We start from the raw sequence: 18,880 nt of genomic DNA, 5'->3' as shown, positions 1-18,880 counted from the left end.
AGGCACGCTTCGTCTCCAGCGTTTTGACAGTTCGTTTCCGCAGTCAACAAGCGAGGTGTGTTCATGTTTGCTTGAGCGCGCGTGACACCGTGCTTGTTAATAGCGGTCTACTAATTTGCTACCGCATTCGATACATCGCCTTTCGGGCGATACTGCGACTTTTTTTATTCATCGCAACATCAGTGCATCGGGAGGAAATCTATTTTTCCAAATTTTTCCTCACGGAAAACGGGTGCGCGTTACAATCGAGGAAGCGTGAAAATCGAGTAAATACGGTAGTTGAGCTAGCCGTAGAGGCATCGTCAAACGTTCAAACCGGGCGGAACTTCGGCATCGGTCTGTCGTTGGAGGGGGCCACGGGAGATGGTTTTTGCGTGCGCCGCAACGTGCGCTCCTTCCAAAAATGCAGCATCTCTAATGCGCTGGGTGGTACTGAATATAGCGCACTGTTTGAAGATGTCAGCAGTAAGGAAGATAGCGACGAGGCTAGCAGCGATGGTGACATAGAATGAGCTCGGCATGTTCAAATTTAATAAATGCTGTTTCATTTTGCGAATGCTGTCCTCGCTTTTTCGTTCGGCCTACATTCGAGGTAAGTTTTTTTTTTTTTTTTCGGACTTCAAACTTTTGGGGGGTCGGCTTAGAATCGGAGTTGGCCTAGATTCGAGTAAATACGGTATGTGACTTCTCAGTGCAGCATGGCTCTTCAAATGCTTGAGAATGTGTGGCACTGACGAATGACCAAAAGAAATGGCAGGCACTAGTTCTTGATTTCTTTAGCCTCGAACAGCAGGCTTGAGAAAATAACAGTTCAAAGGTAAAGCTGCACTGCCTTCTTTTATTGTGGTAGTTTCCTCACTGTTACCTTTCCTTGGCTTTTATTGGCCCTTGAGAAACATATCAACAGGATTTTATATCAATGGGCAACCTTAAAAGCCATCAAAATAGTTAATTGAGTCGATTGATAGGATACTGACTCGATGATTAGAATCTCAAAGGCACTCAATTTACAGGTCGGCCCACTGTTAAAGGCAATACTGTAATGTGATGAAACAGTAGGCCAACTCTATGTCACAGGGGTGTAGAGAGGTGCCAGCGCTACCAATCACACGTTATCTGCTACAAAGCCAGGTGGTTGCACACTTGCCAGAGGAAAAATCCTGCACACGCTCTACCCTCTATTGTTCCCTGTAAAAGTGGGCCGAGCTGAACATTGGGTGGCAAGAAAAGGTACAGTCGCCGACCGATAAATCGGACACCGATAATCCGGTCAGCTTCGCGGCACTGCCAATGGCCGTGTAGACTTAATGTTTAAAGACGACCAATATTTCGGACAGCCGCCAGCTCTACATTCGATTATCCGGACTCCGTCTGTGACTAGCGTACGTGGATTCTGCTGCCATCATCTACACGTAAAACATTACACGTAAAACAGTAATCCCTGAGGCCTTGTCTCGGTCGCAGCACTACAACTCATGGTACTTTGGCTGACGGCACTCAGGCAGTTTTCAGCGCACTCGCGCGGTGTCGCACGTTCGTCTGGGTGCCACGCGTGTGGTGGTGCACGTTCGGGTGGGCCAAACACGACATGAGTGCGCGCCACCGTGGAGATCGAGAGTGGAGCGCGGTGCGATCCCGTCACAGCGTGCGGCAGCAGACGACAAAAACCGGGCCGTTCAATTTAGGCACCATTTTGTAGCAGGCGATGACGATGAAAGCTGTGTCTCTGCATTACTAGCACGAAACTACTTTTGATGCTAGAATCCAGTAGGTCATAGGTTCTCAAAGTGGGTTCCGCGGAACCTACGGGTTCCGCAGGCCCCTGCTCGGGGTTAAGCGAGCCACTGATAAATTTTCCCTAATCCCGCTCTCGACAAGTGTCTAAAACGGCGAACACGAGGTGCGCTTGATCCAAAGAACCTCCATTACCCATGCCCGAGTATCAAAAAGCACATCACACTGTGTAACAGCAATGCGCGAACTGCGCAATAAATACGCAAGCAGCTTTTAGCCACCAAACCTCCGAGAACGGGCAGCGCGCCTGAGCTTTCACACTTGAATCTCGGAGGCTGTAGCTTACCACCATGCGCCTTTCTCCTATTTGTAGATAGGGTAGGTGCCGATAGCGTGCGCACTGACGTATACGTAGAAGGAATAAATAAAGAAAAATGCGCGGAGCACCGCAAATGCATGCCGCAGAAAAGCAAGAACGGCGTAGCGTCCAACCGAAACGAAGCGGCGCAGTCTGCATCGCCATGGTCCTCAGCAGCAATCGTACGCGGCACGTGACTGACAGCAACGCCGAAGCGCTTCGTGCCTAATTGTGCCTTTAAAGCCTTTATTCTTGCGTTTATCGCCACGTGTAACACCACGTTGGCGGCTAGCCGCGTGCCTCCATAAGTGCGTGAGTGAGTGAAATAACTTTATTGAGGTCCAGTGCGTAGTTGCTATCTCTGATCGCGTCGATAGCCACTGCAGTTTCGTCCGCAGCGGTTGGGGCAAATAGTAGTTTCGTTTTCACTCGATGCGCGCGTCAGCTGCGTGCCTTCACAACTGCGTAATCGCCTCCTATGGCAGCGTCGATAGCGACCGCAGTTTCGTCCGCACTTCTTGCAGCGAAAGGTAGTTTCGTTTTGACTTGGTGCGTGTGTCAGCCGCCTGCCTTCTGAACCGCAAGGTCGCCGTTCATGATCGTGTCGATAGCGGTCGCGGTTTCGTCCGCAGCGGTTGCGGCAAGCAGTAGTTTCACTTTGACTCAGTGCAAAGCTGTCGAAGATAAAAAGCACCGGCTACATCACGATGGACGGACAATTTGTTGGCGAGCAGCTGAGTGGCGAAAAAATAATCGGGATGTGCGCCCGTTGGTGCAAAGTGCGTCTCAGATGAAAACGCGCGCCGCGAAGGATGTCGCGAGGCCTTCGCCACTGCTAGTGCTAATCAGTCATGAGATGAGAATTTCAGCTTCCGCACTGGTCTTGTGCTAAATAGAAACAAGATTTGATGATTCATTGAGTAAATAAAAGCGTGTTGACGTAGTGAAGCATTTGTTTATTGTTTTCTTGATACCCTCGATAATTCGACATTCGGTTAATTCGGGGGGGGGGGGGGGGGGGTTTCTTTGGCACTTCATGGAGCTTAGCAGGGTTCCCTGGGATGAACGTACTTGAGAACCCCTGCAGTAGGTAATCAGTTAGCAAAGACAACACAGTCGATCATTGCTGCTAACCAGGAGCACTGACGAGAGCAGCCATCGAAGGTGAACAATTTCACCGATCTAGCGGCGTCCAACGATAATGAGGTATTAAGCTGCAGCATCACTTTCTGCCTTTGATGCTGTAACTTTCGTTTCCATCATTTCTTTACAGTTTCGAAAACACGTAATATTTCAAGCATTTGTCGTCAATAAAATGCTTGACCTTGTTCATGTCTGCAAATCACGGCGAGACCAAGTGATAAGTGGCCTATGTAATAGAGTGTCGTCTGCCGATTTTTGAATTCGGCATGTATCTCGCAGAGGACGCTACAGTCGCAAACTCCCGTTTGGTGGCTTGCATGTTCGTCAGGCAGGAGCAAAACGTGAAACTTGGGCAGCGTTTGGTGTAATTTCCACTGCACTGCCACGGTACCAGGGTGGCTCAGCCGAACGTACCATCAGATTAAATTAGAAATGCTGATCTTAGAGGCTTTGCCTAAATTGTGAGGTCGCATGAGCATCGCGATCATCACATCCTATTCCGGCATCACAGCGCATGGCCCGCTCTCGCCATTCTATTTGTTTAGTTGGCATTGCAGACAGCACTCTGCTGGCTCCAAGAAGTCTTTCTCATGAAGTTATCAACAGGCCACGTCAAATGACACCAACGATCCCCTCGCAGTCTGACTCCGAATGAGTCTTGAGTGGCAGTCCAAGTGAACCCGACTCCGCAACTGAAGAGCCTGAACTGCTGCCTACCATAACAAGATCACATGTGAACATCATTGATGACGTGCTAGGCTGCGGTGTGCCGATTCCTGCCACCGTTACATTTGAAGACTTTGCAGACATCGACAGCGGGGTGTTGTGTGCCGAATTGAACGATGATGAAATAATTGAGCAAGTTCTCCCACTGTCAAACAGCGACTCTAACTCGGATGATGATGTGCCATGCGGATCTGACTCGAGCCTTTGCAGTCCTTGCATCAGCGTATAGCGACAACACAAAACCGGCAGAAATATAGGCGTACTCGGTTGCACGTAAGCGGAAGTGTGTGCAGCAATGAATCAGCAATTTCTTCCTTGCACAGGGCATTAAAATGTAAATAAAATTATCTTTTTTGGGCGCATTCATTTTTTGGACATTCGATAGTTCGGACTTGTTTACATTCCCCGTGACGTCCTAATTAGCGGTTGTGGACTGTACCATCAAACACACAACGTTCTCAATAACATGCTACATAGGAGTGACAAACTCCTTCAATTATAGGAGTCTCAAGGGCCATCAACTTGAGCAACAGTGAAAAGAGCCCCTGTGAAGCGTACAAAACTCTGTTCATACATACATGTAACATTTCATTGTGCCACATTTTTGGTTTCCCTCTGAAGTGCAAATAACAATGTACAGTAACTGACAACATCGAACACACCTTTTCACCTGTCTTCATGTAGAGGACCACCGGTTCTTGCTCTGCAAACCTCTCCAGTGTTCTCTCAGACAGCAGCTCCAGTTGCTGCTGAAGGCTTGCATCCTACAAAATGAAGGCATGAATTAGACACTCGGCAATGTCTACACAATATAATTAGACCACAGTGTATTCTAATCAAGTAACGAAAGTGTACTGGTACAATAACAACCTACAACAACCGAATCCCACTCCCATAATTGCGAATTCTCTGAAAAGACTATGGCAACAAAGCATTTTTCAATCTCCTGTCAGTGAACAACACAACTAAACTGGTGGCCCAGTTTAACAAAGAAAAAATATGCACTTCCAAGTCCGTCTTGTAGCCCAATTTCACCGTAACTAAAGCGCAGCTGAAGTAATACAAGTGTAAACCATCGCAAGACACCTATATGTGTATGTTGCTTCAAAAACAGAGTGTTACTTAAGTGGTGAGGCATCAATAGTCAGTACAGCTGCTATTGCACAACGTGCACTTTGATCCAAAAATGCAACAAGAAGCAAAGTCAGGCTTTCGGAGCAGTCAAGGCTGTCTAAGTTTGGCGACATTACGCTCATTGCTGTCATCAGCACTTCTTGCCCTGTACCGTCAGAAATAGAATCCAGAAGATGGCTTTTGTTTAGATACATCAAACAGAGCTTCCGCACACAGATATAGGGCTTCCACAGAGAAAATCGAGTTTCAAGGCACTGTTAGCTATGTTTCCATATTTTTTCTTATCAAGGTGTTTATAAAACCAAACGAGGGCCTGTTCCTTGTTTATGCCTCTTAGCTCCAGCGAACAACGCAGGTTGACGACCTCTAGCTGAACTGAGGAGCTGCAGTCTTACTGTGTTGCCGAGAAATGGTTGACAGATGGTCGCTCTGTTTTCACTGTGCCAAAAGGTCCATAACATACTCAGAAGTCATGTTGTTGCACTTCCTCCCATATGCATGAACGTTTATTTTCAAGTTAAAGAATGCCGTCTGATGCTAGAAAGTACAGAAAAAAAAAGGCCATTTCCATTTGTGCTTAAAAAAATTACGCATGAACCATCAACAATGACTGTCAATGTAAGGAAATAGCACATACGAGCAAACAAATGAACTAGTGAGTGAGAGTCTCCTCCCTCCCGCTCCCTCTGTGCAACTCGATTGCCTGAGAGCTCATACCCTTTCCTTTAGTGCCTTCCCGTGACAAAGGAGCTAGCAACAGCCTCGCCTCCTCCTGTATCTGGCTCTTCCTGGCAACTCACTTGCCTGAGAGCATGATGCTGCCTTTTTACTTTCAAATTCCCACGACAAATGATCGCAAGAGCCCTTGTGCGGCGGTCCTCCTCCCATTCCTCCTTCAGCACCCCCCCCCCCTCTTCCCTTCCTTCCTTTGCAACTTGGTTGCCTACAGCAACGCCACCTAGAAAACATGCACCCTTTCCCTCCGTTCGATTGCTTGCCTTCCCTCGCCCAACCTACAAGAACGCCCGGAAGAGCCACCGAAAGCTATTCACTATAAAGAACACTGTGCCTTCCACTATCAGAATCGATGAGAATGGCACATCATTTCAAGAAATCGGCCCATCAAGCCTCGGTCACTTCATTACAAACTTTTTCAAATGTGTCGGTGAAGAGTGGCACATTATTTCTATCAACCTAGTACGAATCATCGGCAGACGTCATTTACCTCAATTTTACTACATCCAAATACCCCTGATCGATGCTTATCTTCAATGTGCTGCTGTATGAGCACATATTTCTGAAGGTCAAAAAGGAAAGTAATGTAAAGGAGACGCTACTGCCCGTGAGCATTCAATCAAAACATACTGGAGAAGCATGTGTGCAATGTGTGCAAAGTTTTGGAGTAGGGAGCTTGATGAACACATTCAGTGGTTGTGCATCTTATTTGTTTCTGAAGAACATCCCACACTCCTACCGCATCTTTCTTGCTTTACTGTGCTTGATGCTGCTGTGTATCATGGCATGTAGCATATTCGACAATGCAGGGTGTGTTCCAATGTTGGCCAGCATCGGAGACAGTCTGCGTAGACAGCTAAGAAGACAGCTTCGAGCCCAAGTAATGGAATGTGACTGGAACCATCTGGAAGACATCTCTGCGATGTGATGCCACCTCACAGCGACAACAAACAGTGCAGAAAACCACGTACTATTTCTGTATGTTAACTCTTTGTGTGCTAACCCATGAAAAACGCAATCCTGCAACATAGCTCACATTAAGCACGTAAGAAAACGTGACCACAGTTTCCTTTGAGCAGACGAATTTCCCGTTGAGTTTTCAAACCTGCTCATCAGCCATCTTGTTTGTCCAGCAAAGTAGACTGCATCATTTTTTACTTCAATGCAATCTTTGCAAAGCTGTCCTCATTGATGGCTTCATCAAAATTGAAATGAGGCTTGAGGTGACCTCTGTCCGCTTAGCCATCTACATTGCTATCTGCTTCGCCATCTGTGGCGACTATTGGAACCCAGCCAAAATTTTTGCTTTTTCGTCATATTGCCACATGCTGATTGCAGAACCAGAATGCCATAGAAGTCCGAACTCAGCCACAGGCGACTAAATATGTAATTGTGGGCTGCATGCAGCCAACGGGCCAAATGCTGTGCAGCCCTTCCTTATAGTTTTTAAGATCTGCAAGCAATTGTTTCGTGCTTAGAGATGAGCAAACTGCAGAAAACTATGTACGCACTTTGGAGACGGTAAAGCGTTTAAAATTTAAACTGCTTGCGATTACCCATGAATGGGCTGCAACCATGCAGCCTTATCCATGACATCGGAGATAGTCAACTCCATATAAAGTTAAGTCACACGCTGGTGATTTCGAGGTTGGAACAGAGCATGCCATGTGTCAAAAATTTTGACTGTGAAACAGTATTAAAGGGACCCTAAAACGATTTTGAACAAACATACTGAGTCGTTAAAGTAGGTCCTTCTGATCATTAATTGACACATCTAAATGCTCCACGTAAAGCGTAATTTATTATAAGGTTTCAAAAAGGTACATCGCTACCGATCGCAGCACGTCAATCGGGTGAGTTTTCAGCTGCCCTTGACCAAGTGATGCAATTTGACCATATCACGTCAGTAGGGCGAGCTATGTGGATTGGCTGCCCAGGGCACGCGCGTCATCGATAATTTTTCCAACATTAAGGTAAACAAATGTTGTTCGTAATAGTTCACATGCTGGTTAATTTGTTTCTATAAAAAGAAAGTAACAGAAAGAGAATGCACAACGTATCACTACACTAAAAGCACTTCCGGCCCACAGCAAGTGTCGTCTGCTTGTGTTAAAACATGCTCCGTGTTCCTTCATCACAGTGGTATGGAGGGGTTTTAGTTTACGCTTCTGCCTATCCGTCAAAACACCCAGCTCGCCTGTGGTTACCGGCACACCGGACACGCTCGGCACGGCAACAAAACGCTCGCAACGCACGCTGCTTGATCGCTCTCGCTAGGGATCGATGGCCAGGCGGCTAGCGGAGAGGTTGGAGAGCCTTCGCGCGCTGGTTCCAAGACAACCGGAAGTAGACGACAACACGTCACAACATGACGTAGAGCCAGCGAAGGTGGAGCTTAGCCCTGTTCACTCGATGAACGAGTTGAGGAGGAAATGCATGGCTAGGGAGGAGGGTAAGTTGTAATCGTCCGTAGCTCTCTTAATATGACAGCTTCACTTAAATTGTGACGCAAATGTTTTACTGTAGCTGTACCCTACGCATCTACAAAATTTGTCCGAACAGTTTCAGGGACCCTTTAAGGGATGGGCAAGTTCATTGGTAGAAACGCCTGATAACAGCAGTCAAACTCCGCGTATTTTTTCTTCAAGTGCAATGGCTCACCAAGCTGAACAGCTCAGAAAAAGAATGTGTCCTTTCATTCTGTCTTTGCTTTCTGAGCTGTTTACTTTCACAAGCCATATCGAACGAACTAGTCCAGGATGGCACACTTCTTCAACTGCAATAATTTGCTTTTTATTATCAGCCACTGATTGACTTTAAAAAATCTTAGCCAGGATGACGTATGCCAATGGGTACTGATTCTGCATCTACCCAAGTGGCTAACACCATTCTTCTGTTACGCCTACTAGCTTAAATGTAAGCAAGCATACATAACATTTACATGTACATACGCTAGCTTAATGGTTTGCAAATGAGATCTTTATTTCAAAAGCTCATAATGCCCACTTCATGCATCAAACCACAGAGGCTATGAGAGATGCAAGGAATATGGGAATATAGTTTTCGCACCATTGAGGTGCGAAAAATGCAACACCGCTGGCACATTCCACATCACGCAAGCATTTCGAGATGCATTCAGCGCAACACTAAACCTTGCTATCACTTTCAATGGTTCACCTTCGAGTGAAACTGACTTTTGTAGCGATAGCTACATTACGCCAGGTTTTTGCCTCTTCACCGTCGCCGCACTTTGAGCCGTGGCCACTGTGACGTCACACCACGGCCCTCGATTCTCCAGCAACTCGGTTCGTCGCGGTCGCCGTGCGGCCACTGCTCCTACCGTTGGGCGCTCGCCGCGCCCTCTGTGTGACGTCACACCACGGGCCTCGATTCTCCGGCGACTCGGCTCATCACGGTCTCCGCGTGGCCACCACTCCTACAGGCGCGCGTCTGCCGTTGCCTGGCAACTGCCGCAGCTGGCGCGCTTTCTGTGTGACGTCACACCACGGGCCTCGATTCACCGGCAACTCGCCTTGTCGCGGTTGCCACGCGGCCACCACTTCTGCCGTTGGTTGACCAACGTCTCTCCTTTCTTAGTCTAGTGGCAAACCATTAAGTTTAATAACAACATGTCTAACTACAGGCGAAGCCTAAGCGCAGCCAGGGGTCTGTAGCTATCACTACTCGACTAGGTTTAACCAGAGCTAAAGCACCAGCCAATTTTTTTTTAATCCGCCATTACTGGAATGCTACAGCCTAGAATCGAAACCGCAACCCCGTGCTCCGCAGCAAAACGCCATGCCCACCGAGCTGCCGCGGTAGGTCACTTCAACTGCCAACAGAAATTTGGCTCGGAAGTACATTCAGTCTCATGAACAACTGGCCACTGTCCAAAATCACAAAAATGGAAAAGAATAGCTTTTTTTTAGCTCTCCAGAGCTGTGGAAAGCCTTCAGCACTAGTAATGACTACAGAACCCAGCTTGTCATGATTACACGTACAGTGAGCTTCCAATTCTAGCATTAGTGGTGCAAATGCAGGCGTACGTACGTTTTCAAGAGGAAAATTTTTTCCGGAGACATCCAGTGTTGTGTCACCATCAAAGCCGTCAAAGTCCAGTACGAGGGTCGTTTTGGGGACTTTGAAAGGGTTCACAGGTGCTAAGCTGTTCCAGGGGTCAGACTGCAGAACATGAGGACATATTACCAGACATAACATCATTAATTGCACATGTCTAATGGATGCTGTGATCTTCGTTATTCTTTGTAAAGAAAGTACCCATACTCGGTACCAAATGTGATAGCATTTGCTTTAAATTGTGAACATGTTTCTCTATACTATGGCTGAGTAGCATACACTGTCATCAATGTGCTTACAATACCAATAGCTGTACATTTTGAAGGGACCATTTCACCTTAAGGTGAACGGCCTGATATTTGAAGTGCCTTGTGTTCTCTTCAAGCTATGACAAGGTATTTTTGAAGCACAAGAAATCTAGCAAAATATTATTAAAAGGAGCATAATGCCATTACAGGTGGTTCTACACTTATGATCTGTAACAATGCCACAGGAGCACAAGAAAATAACATAGCATGTCTGCTCCCCCTACAAGTACAAGGTATCTTAAAAGTGTGTCATGATGTTCGGCACTACATCAGTAGCCATGAGACATGCATATGCGCACAAGGCCTACGAACGCTACAAGCATGCCCCCAATGGGAGCCTGTTTTCTTTTTCAACAATCATTTTAATGAATTGGCATAGTAAAAAAATTACCTATAGTCAATCTGCCAGCTCACTCAAGGACTACCATTCATTCCTTGATGTTTGCCTGAATTCAAAGAACACTGGCATTTTCGAGCCAATGCATAAAAAATCTTGCATGCCTTAATTCCTTTAGGCACTCAAATCTCGCCGAGCAGCGTACATTTGCTGTCCACATACAACTGCGCCTGCTGTGCAAATCATAAAACTTTAAAAGCCATCAGGTCTTGACATCCTGAAACTGCACAGTGGGTTATGAGAAACCCTCCCTGTAGCAAAGGGCTTAACTTTTAACCACCTCCTTAACACCCACCCAATGCACAGTAGTGTTTTACAGCAAAGCTGTATATGACTTGGATCCCAGGATTTCTTCATCTCCGTCAACAGAACAGTCGACAGAAAACCATTCCACGAATTGAAGCGAAAAGTGCCTATCTCCATTGAAATTCCGCATGCAAGGCACACCGCAGTATTTGTTTGAATAAAGCAAAGCACAAGTATCAAGACAACAAGATAGATAATGCGTTCGAACAATGTGAAGCCCGTAGCGTTTGCTGCATGCATTTCCCAGTAAAGATTACGGTTAAATAAGCTGCAGTTGCTGCTTCTTAGCAACTGCAGCATACGAAGCAGGCAGTGATGTCACTACACTTTCATATGTAAAAGAAGAACCCGCCTAGCAACTGATTTCATTTATGTTGTGATAGCACTATGGAAAGGCCACGCACAGTTAGGACTCCCAAAGCGGGAACGCGATGAGTGGAGACGGGAACAGCAACGTCAATACATATGCACAACGGCGTCATGTCAGGCTTGGCAGGACCCAGTGGTTCATGCCCAATTGTAGTGCTACGTCACATCGGTCTGTCAGATCAGGTAATACCACAGCTTCGCTGGCCAACCACCTTCACAACATGGATTGGAGCCCAATTTTTTCAATTCCACCTCCATCAAAATGCAGCCACCACAGCTCAAACCGATGACCTCATGTTTAGCAGCAGTATGTCATTGCCACTGCTGTGCTGTGAAGTGCTCCTGATTCAGCAACAACAACCAAGCTGTTTTTAAGAAGTTTAATTACAATTAAATTAAATTCTCGGGTCTTGCATGCCAAAGTCACAATCTAATTACGAGGCATGCCATAGTAGGGGTCACCAGGATTAATTTTGACTAATAGCGTCCTCGATCACCCGCACCAGTGCACACCGGGGCGCCTTGGTGCGCACTTTCATCCTCGATGAACCGCACCGGTGCGCACCGACCATCCTCGATCACCGGAAGTGCACCCTGTTGGGGCGGTTTTCCGTTGCCCTGACTCGCACCGAGAAAATCGACGGTGCGCCGGGGTGCAATCCCAGCAAGCACTGTGGGACGCGCGGCGCGCACCGCCGACTGCGGAACCGCGCACACTCTGGCTCGATAGCTGCGGTTGCACAGGAGTTAAATAGTCGAGATGTCGGCAATAAGAAAGAAGCGCTGCTAGTTGCCTGCAATCCATGAGCTTTTTTTCAAGTTCGTCTGACAGCGAAGACGACATGCTGATCGACCTCGTCCAAAAACAATGTGATGAAGAGCGGCCGAAAGTGGACAGGTTCGTTGACAGGTCGTCAGGCGCCTCGACGACACTGGAGTAAGGAGATTATTTGGCTCCTCATCTTTGTGCTACTAGAACTTGCTGGGAGCGGGCTGCAGAAGCGCACCGCGCTGTGTTGCTGACAATACGCTCGACTGCCCGCGCGTGCGTTGCTTGAAACGTATAGCGGCATCCACCAACATCGCCACATGATGTCTCTTGCCATTAATTATAAAATCCATTGGTGTGTGCTTGCAACCAGGTACGTCGGAGCACGCAGTTTGACAAGGTTCGAGTGCTTGCCGCGGATTCTCTGCACCTGCAAACAATAAAATGTGCGCGCACATGTTTTGCGCACGTTTTGCGCGCCAGGGGCAAAGTGGCCCTGCATGCAAGCATCTGCACGGGGTGCAGTTTTCTCCTCGATGTTGACCCTCCGCAGTGCGCCACCACCGCGGTGCACAGCGCACCATTCTGGTTTCGGGGCAACCCCGGGGCAAGGTGATCGAGGACGCTATAACTGCGGTTCTTTAACATGCACCTAAACCTAAGCACACAAGCGCTTTTTCATTTCACCTCCACCAAATTACAGCCACCATTGCCAGAACTGAACCCACAACCTTGAGCTTAGCAGCGCAATACCTAGCCACTAAACTACTGCAGCGGATGGTTTTTTTTTTTTCCGAAAGTTCGCCCAACGGCATAAACCATTAAATATAACAATGTAGGCCGGTTTCGGCGATGAACAGCAATAGTGCTCAATGGTTGCTTCCATAGAGCCATGATTCATAGTCTGGTGGTCGCATAGGATGAAGGCCCACTGTTTTCAGGTAGCGCCATCGGACCTGGTTTAGACCAGGACATGTCCACAACAGGTGTTTGATTGTTGCCGCGGACGCTCAAGCTGGGCAATATGGGCAGGTATCCGCAAATGATCCACGAAGGTGTTGAGGCCAGGCATAGGTGACCGATGGGGTAAGTACCACCCCCACACGGAGTCTCTGCAACACCACCTCATCGGATGTTTTTACATAACTGTTGGGTGACTTTAAACTTGGCAAAACGTGACATTATATAAAGGAGCTTGTATACATATACAGTAAAATCTCGTTACAAGAGACATGGTTACAAGAGACACTTGGTTATAAGAGACATTTGAAAATGGTTTGGTTGGTTTTCCTATGTTCGCCATGTTAACAACATTGCATACCAGAGACATGATTACAAGAGACACTCTGTTACTAAGGACAACCTTTTTAGGTCCCTAGAGTAAGTTCTTCGCTATTCAGAAGAGACACAACCCAGACACGGATCTTCCAACCAACCCAGGATGGAAGATCCTGTGGAAAACTGTCCTGAAGATAGAGCATGGGCCTGCATCCAAGAGACCGCAGACGTTCCAGAATCTTTCGAGGAGTTTGTGTCTGCAGATGTGGACCTTGTGTGCTCCGAAGAGCTTACAGATCATGCAATCCTCGTGCATTGTAAATGGTGCATGTGCCCTAGAAGATGAACCAGAGGAGGAGGACGACGATGAGGAAATTGCGGGCAGAAAGTGTCAGGCAGTTGAGGCTGACGAACATCTAAAAGCACTTCAAAGGTATTGTGAGCAACAGGAAGGCTTGTAAAGTGTAGTGCTTTCCCTCCAGAAGTTGGGAAGGAAGCTAATACAATCTGCAGTCACTAAAAAACAAACTACTATGAATGACTTCAAGTCATCCTGAGCAATTTTCTGTAGATGTGTTCAAACACACTTTGATGCTGATGTATAATAAAGTGATCTAGTCTGACTATTCAGTGTTCTTAGAATTTTTGGTTACAAGAGACCTTGGTTACAAGAGACAGGTTTCCCAGGTCCCTTGAGTGTCTCTTGTAACGAGGTTTTACTGTAGCTATATGCTGACCAAATTGGCATGTTAGGAAAGCTTTATTTGATACACTGTTGAAACACGATTTAAATTGCCATGTAATCAGTGACATCATACATGTCTCTCAGTTACACTCGAGGTTTGCTCTTGTATTTTCATGCATAACATGGCATCTTGGGCTTCACAGACTCACTGTGCAGCATTTGCTTTTTCCGAGAGCCACAGGACACATGCCAGCCATACCGTATGGTGTCAATCCTTGTACCCAAGAAAGAAATGCTTCTAGTAAATGTTTTGGTGGTTTGTTGATGCCACAAGAAACAAGTATTGGTTGTTTAAACACTGGAGACTATGACAAGTACAAATCTTCGAATTCTTATGGTAGCACTACATGATCCCTTTAAAGGTGTCCTGAACCACCTTTCTTTGGACCCTCAAACATCTTGGGTCGATTCATTGTGCCTCCCAGGAATATACTAGCGAAATAATTTTTCAATAAGACCTAGTACAAATGTAGATACAAGCGCAATATTTATGTTTCTCATTCCTCCTCAACGTCCTCCGTTCTGAAGGAATGGGGTGGCACTGGTTGAGGTGCCCTGCCTATGGCATTTTTTTTAGTCACTTGTGTTGTATCTGTTTGGCTTCTTCAGAATGCTGAGCTTCTTCCAGCAGAAATTGACGGGCACTTTTGGCAACAGATATTTCTGGTCGCTGTTACTTTATTAATGTTGGTCATCACTTTGGCATGCTACACTGTACAAGATAGTTGCGCGCGGCTGTCTTTTCACGTACCAAGTGGCGTTGGTAGCACATTTCTTTTGGCATGTATTTCTATGGCTATTACACAATTTCTGAGGCTTGAAGGAAATGTCTTCGCTCATGCAAGTATGTCAGCAGCGCGCACATCGGCTCGGCGATGGATGCCACACTCAGGATTAGTGTCGAAAGGATTCCTAACGTGATGAGCTACAAAGCAAATCACCTTGAAGGTGTAACTCGGGAAGCAGATGAACTGTCCTAGTCGGATGTGGGCGATCGGACTCGCTCATGTCACCACGCCCCTAAGCCATACAACCCACAGAGGGGGGAATCAGAGCATGTGGTTCTCGACATATCTCAATGGCAAGATGGCTCGTGGCGGCACCCGCGACAGCCGTGGTATCTACGATGGGCAGCAGATGCAGCTAGGATCGAGCAACTGTAGTGTGTTTGTTATGTGCACAGTTGGGATGGAGTGCACGCTCATGTGCTCCAGTCTGGCTGCACTATGTGGTGCAGATCGACCTTGCCCTGCAGGGATAGCAGACAAATTCAAATTGCGCATTCTGAAGTGTTATCAATAGCTAAATACAAAGCTATGTCTGCCAAGATGTCTGGCCAGGAGCAACGATGGCCAGGAGGGAATGCAAGCTGGCATGTGTCGCTTGTAGATGCTAATCACAATTTCTCATGAGGCACAGCAGGCGTAGTATACGTGTGGTCCGGGCTTAAGTTTTGCGTGGTTCAAGGCAAGTTGAGTGTTCAAAACTAACAAAAATTAGCAAGACCCAATGGGAATGACACCGATAAGCAGTGTGGCCAAGTTTCGTTTCTACGTGGGTGGCCGAGTGTGGACCGACGATAGTCGGCTTCTTTCGGAAGTGCATAATTCTTATCAAAATTTGGAAAGCAGATTTTCACTGACTGTTGCCTTTTCAACTAAGTTAGTCGCCTGCTAGTTGACTTCGTCAATTAATATACACAGTAACAGTAGAAAGAAGTCCACTGATCCAAACACCCTTCTTGATGTATGTGAGCTATTGGCCAATACCAGCCATCTATGGTAACCTTGCATATGACGATATTACATGGCGCCGGTAGCTTCGAAACTTCGATGGAGTTATATGCCAAAGTTGCACAGTGGGCTATGAGGGATGAGAGAGTTGAGGGCTCCGGATTAATTTCAACCAATACAATACAATACACTGCTAATATTACTAACACGCTTCTGAAAAGGTATGCACTGTTTTTCCATTCTGCCCCAATTGAAATGCAGATGCCATGGTTGGGATTCAATTCCACAACCTTATCAGTAACAGAATGGCACTACCACCAGGTCACCGCAGCAGGTGGATTGAAGTAATATCACCATAAATAACCCTTCAGGACATAACTTGAAAATCTATTAGCATGGCCTAAGTTGCAACTGCATTCTGCCTGCACGACATATTGGAGCACAGAGCATGCTTTTTCAGGGGGCCAGCAGATGAGATAAACAAGTGTTGAACGTTTGTTACTATACTCCGGGACAACTTCCCGTGGCAATGAAGAAAAAGCTATGAAGGCGAAGTGTGCACACGTAAGAGTGCTTCTGACAAAATTCCCACATTTTCATCCACATTAGTTTAAGCTGGAGAAGAGAAAACAAACAACAAAACACACCATGGAGTGTTAAACCTGACTCATTTTCTCAGCTTTTTTTTTTCTGCGTCTGGGCAAATGCAAAACTGTCCCACATGGAAGCTATGCTGATTCAGTATCCATTCAGAGAAACAAAAAGTACTGTCAAATGCTGCTGGACTACTTGGCTAAGTAACACTTGTGCAGAGCGCTCCGTCCCCATAGCTTTCCCTTCATTGCCACAGAATGCTGTCTGCGAGTAAAGACAGATATAAAGAGATAGATGTCAGCAGCTCCCAAATGTGACTACCTACCAGCATATTGGGAAAGATTGTTGACTCTGCTAACAGCTCAGATTATTTCCTCCAAAGTGACAACCACACTCAAGTCCCACACAATTAGCAGCATGGTCTAATCATAGTACTGTTCTGTCACATGTAAACAAACCTGACAACACTTGATGAAACATACATGAAGCTCCATTTTACAACATAAACAGAGAGATTCAGAAATACTGCGCCCAAGTGTCTTTGCATACTCAAAGCCCCATTGCTTGCACACTCTTATATGCCTGAAAGTTTGCATCCCCCGACTTCAAGTGCACAAAGCCTAATACTCCCCAATATCAGTATTTCACTAACGCCATGTGGGAATCATGTTTATGACTCACTGTATTCATCCACCTTGAGCACAAAAACTTCACTTGTTTTTCTGCCATCATTTCGTTGTGAATACTGTGGGAAAAAAAACAGCCAATTCTATTGAAACAGATTTTTCTGTTTCTGAAAACAACATCCCTGTGCTCCCACATGTCTAGTTATTATGAAAGTACACGAACAGCTGAAGAGGACACGGCGCAACAACGCATGGGCTGTCGTCAGACAGGAAAAATTTCTGAAGTAGGCTATTTCCACAAAAAAGAACAAGTCTCTCCTACATTTGCAGGCTCCACTCTAGGTCCTACTAAACTCTCTGGCGCATATTTCCTCTCGGGATTAAGCGAAGGCCATGGAGCCAGTGTGCTTACCGGTTTAACGGTAAAACCAAGAATGCTCGACAAGACATCGCCGATCTGCGACGACTTGATGGTCTCGCTGGACACGAATTTCACCGCCTGAGGTGCGAGCGGAATGAAGACCCTTTCGGTCGCACATGCTGCGCCGACTAAACCTGCAAAAGAGACGGAGCGACACCTCAACGAAGTGGCCAGAAGAGCCCTGTGCCCACAGTACTGTCACGTCAAGCAGTTCACCTTTACATGGACTGAATCAAATCGCGCCGCACTTTACAAGTTAACATTTTCTGGCTCTCCTAGATCCACTAGCAGCTGCAAAGTGTGCAGATCGCCGTTATTTACGTTCTAACTGCAGTGACATGCCTGGTTACATGAGACAACACTAGTGCTTATCATAGCACCGGCCGTGTTGCAAATAACTCAACTTGATAAACGGTGGTGAGCGTGTATTATTCCAATTAGTAAGTAAAGCCGGAGTAAAAATGCTGCGTGAGCGTCACGAAAAAAAAAATGTAAAAGTTGCAGTGAAATGATTCGAGAATGAGTGTAAAAGGCACGATGAAAGCTGCACCGACCGTAAGCGAAACAATCATGTGACGCGAAGCGCCTGCAAGGCGCTGTATTACTACCGCCTTCACAGGGCTGCCCCAGACTGCACTTCCAAAGTTCGCTTTTAAGTCTTTGTTTTAAACAATCTATTAGTACAAATGTAACTAGGATGTTAGCGGAACATACCCAGGAATACTAGCGTTGAAAGCTGCATTTGAGCGACCACTTCACAATCAGGCAAGCAGACACACCGATCACAGACGAAACGAGCCGCCAAGCCCGGCTAACAGATGGCGACGCTGTCAAAAACACGGCGCATGGCACGGCAGCACTCTCTGCCGATAGTTTTGCAACTACGTTTTGAGTAAAATTGTTTGGGCGTGCCAGCTTACTTATCTGCCGAACACATACAGTATATATTTGCTTTGTTATGAGCTCACCCAAATGACAAATAAGTGTTTTGGCTTATGGAAAAGTATTAAATTTATTTTTGTGGTTTTATAGGTGGTGTTCAAATCCAAATTCCAGCTACATTTTCCTCTAATACCGGTGTCACACGCACGACCTACTGAACTACAGACCTGCACAGATCTCCCTGCTCCAGCACGCCTGGTCTAGTTCAACCCTTTTGCCGCTAGGGATAGAACGTACGAGCAGAGTGGCGCTAGTTATAACCTGTTCGCTGTCGTCTGCTTCTGCGATCTGTTCCAGCGCTCGTGCCGCTATTTTGGCAGCCCCAGATCGTTTACATTGTTTGTAAATGCATAAATTCACGAAAATAAAAAAGAAAACAAAATTTGCGAATGATTCCTTCTCATTTCAATCACGAGGTACAGTAGGAAGAGCGGTGCAAGAAAGAAAAACGAGTACAGCCGGCAGACGATAACATTTCCTCCCGT

The 18,880-nt window shown here is 46.5% G+C and overlaps 1 protein-coding gene across 1 annotated transcript in view; it reads right to left on the bottom strand.

Annotated features, from left to right (window-relative positions):
• The window catches only part of LOC119441509 (renin receptor-like), a 42,942-nt gene extending 24,623 nt beyond the window's left edge, over positions 1-18,319 (bottom strand). The window contains exons 1-4 of the mRNA XM_037706128.2: positions 18,168-18,319; positions 17,445-17,587; positions 9,881-10,012; positions 4,624-4,725 (exon numbers count right to left, since the gene is read on the bottom strand). Coding sequence (XP_037562056.1) covers positions 4,624-4,725; positions 9,881-10,012; positions 17,445-17,587; positions 18,168-18,195 — 405 coding nt within the window. The 5' untranslated portion in view covers positions 18,196-18,319. The remainder of the gene's footprint in view (positions 1-4,623; positions 4,726-9,880; positions 10,013-17,444; positions 17,588-18,167) is intronic.
• Positions 18,320-18,880: the final 561 nt, after the last annotated feature.

The sequence above is a fragment of the Dermacentor silvarum genome, chromosome 2 (genome assembly GCF_013339745.2).
Source record: "Dermacentor silvarum isolate Dsil-2018 chromosome 2, BIME_Dsil_1.4, whole genome shotgun sequence".
In the NCBI taxonomy this organism is placed as follows: domain Eukaryota; kingdom Metazoa; phylum Arthropoda; class Arachnida; order Ixodida; family Ixodidae; genus Dermacentor; species Dermacentor silvarum.
This window is presented reverse-complemented; position numbering and strand designations above follow the sequence as displayed.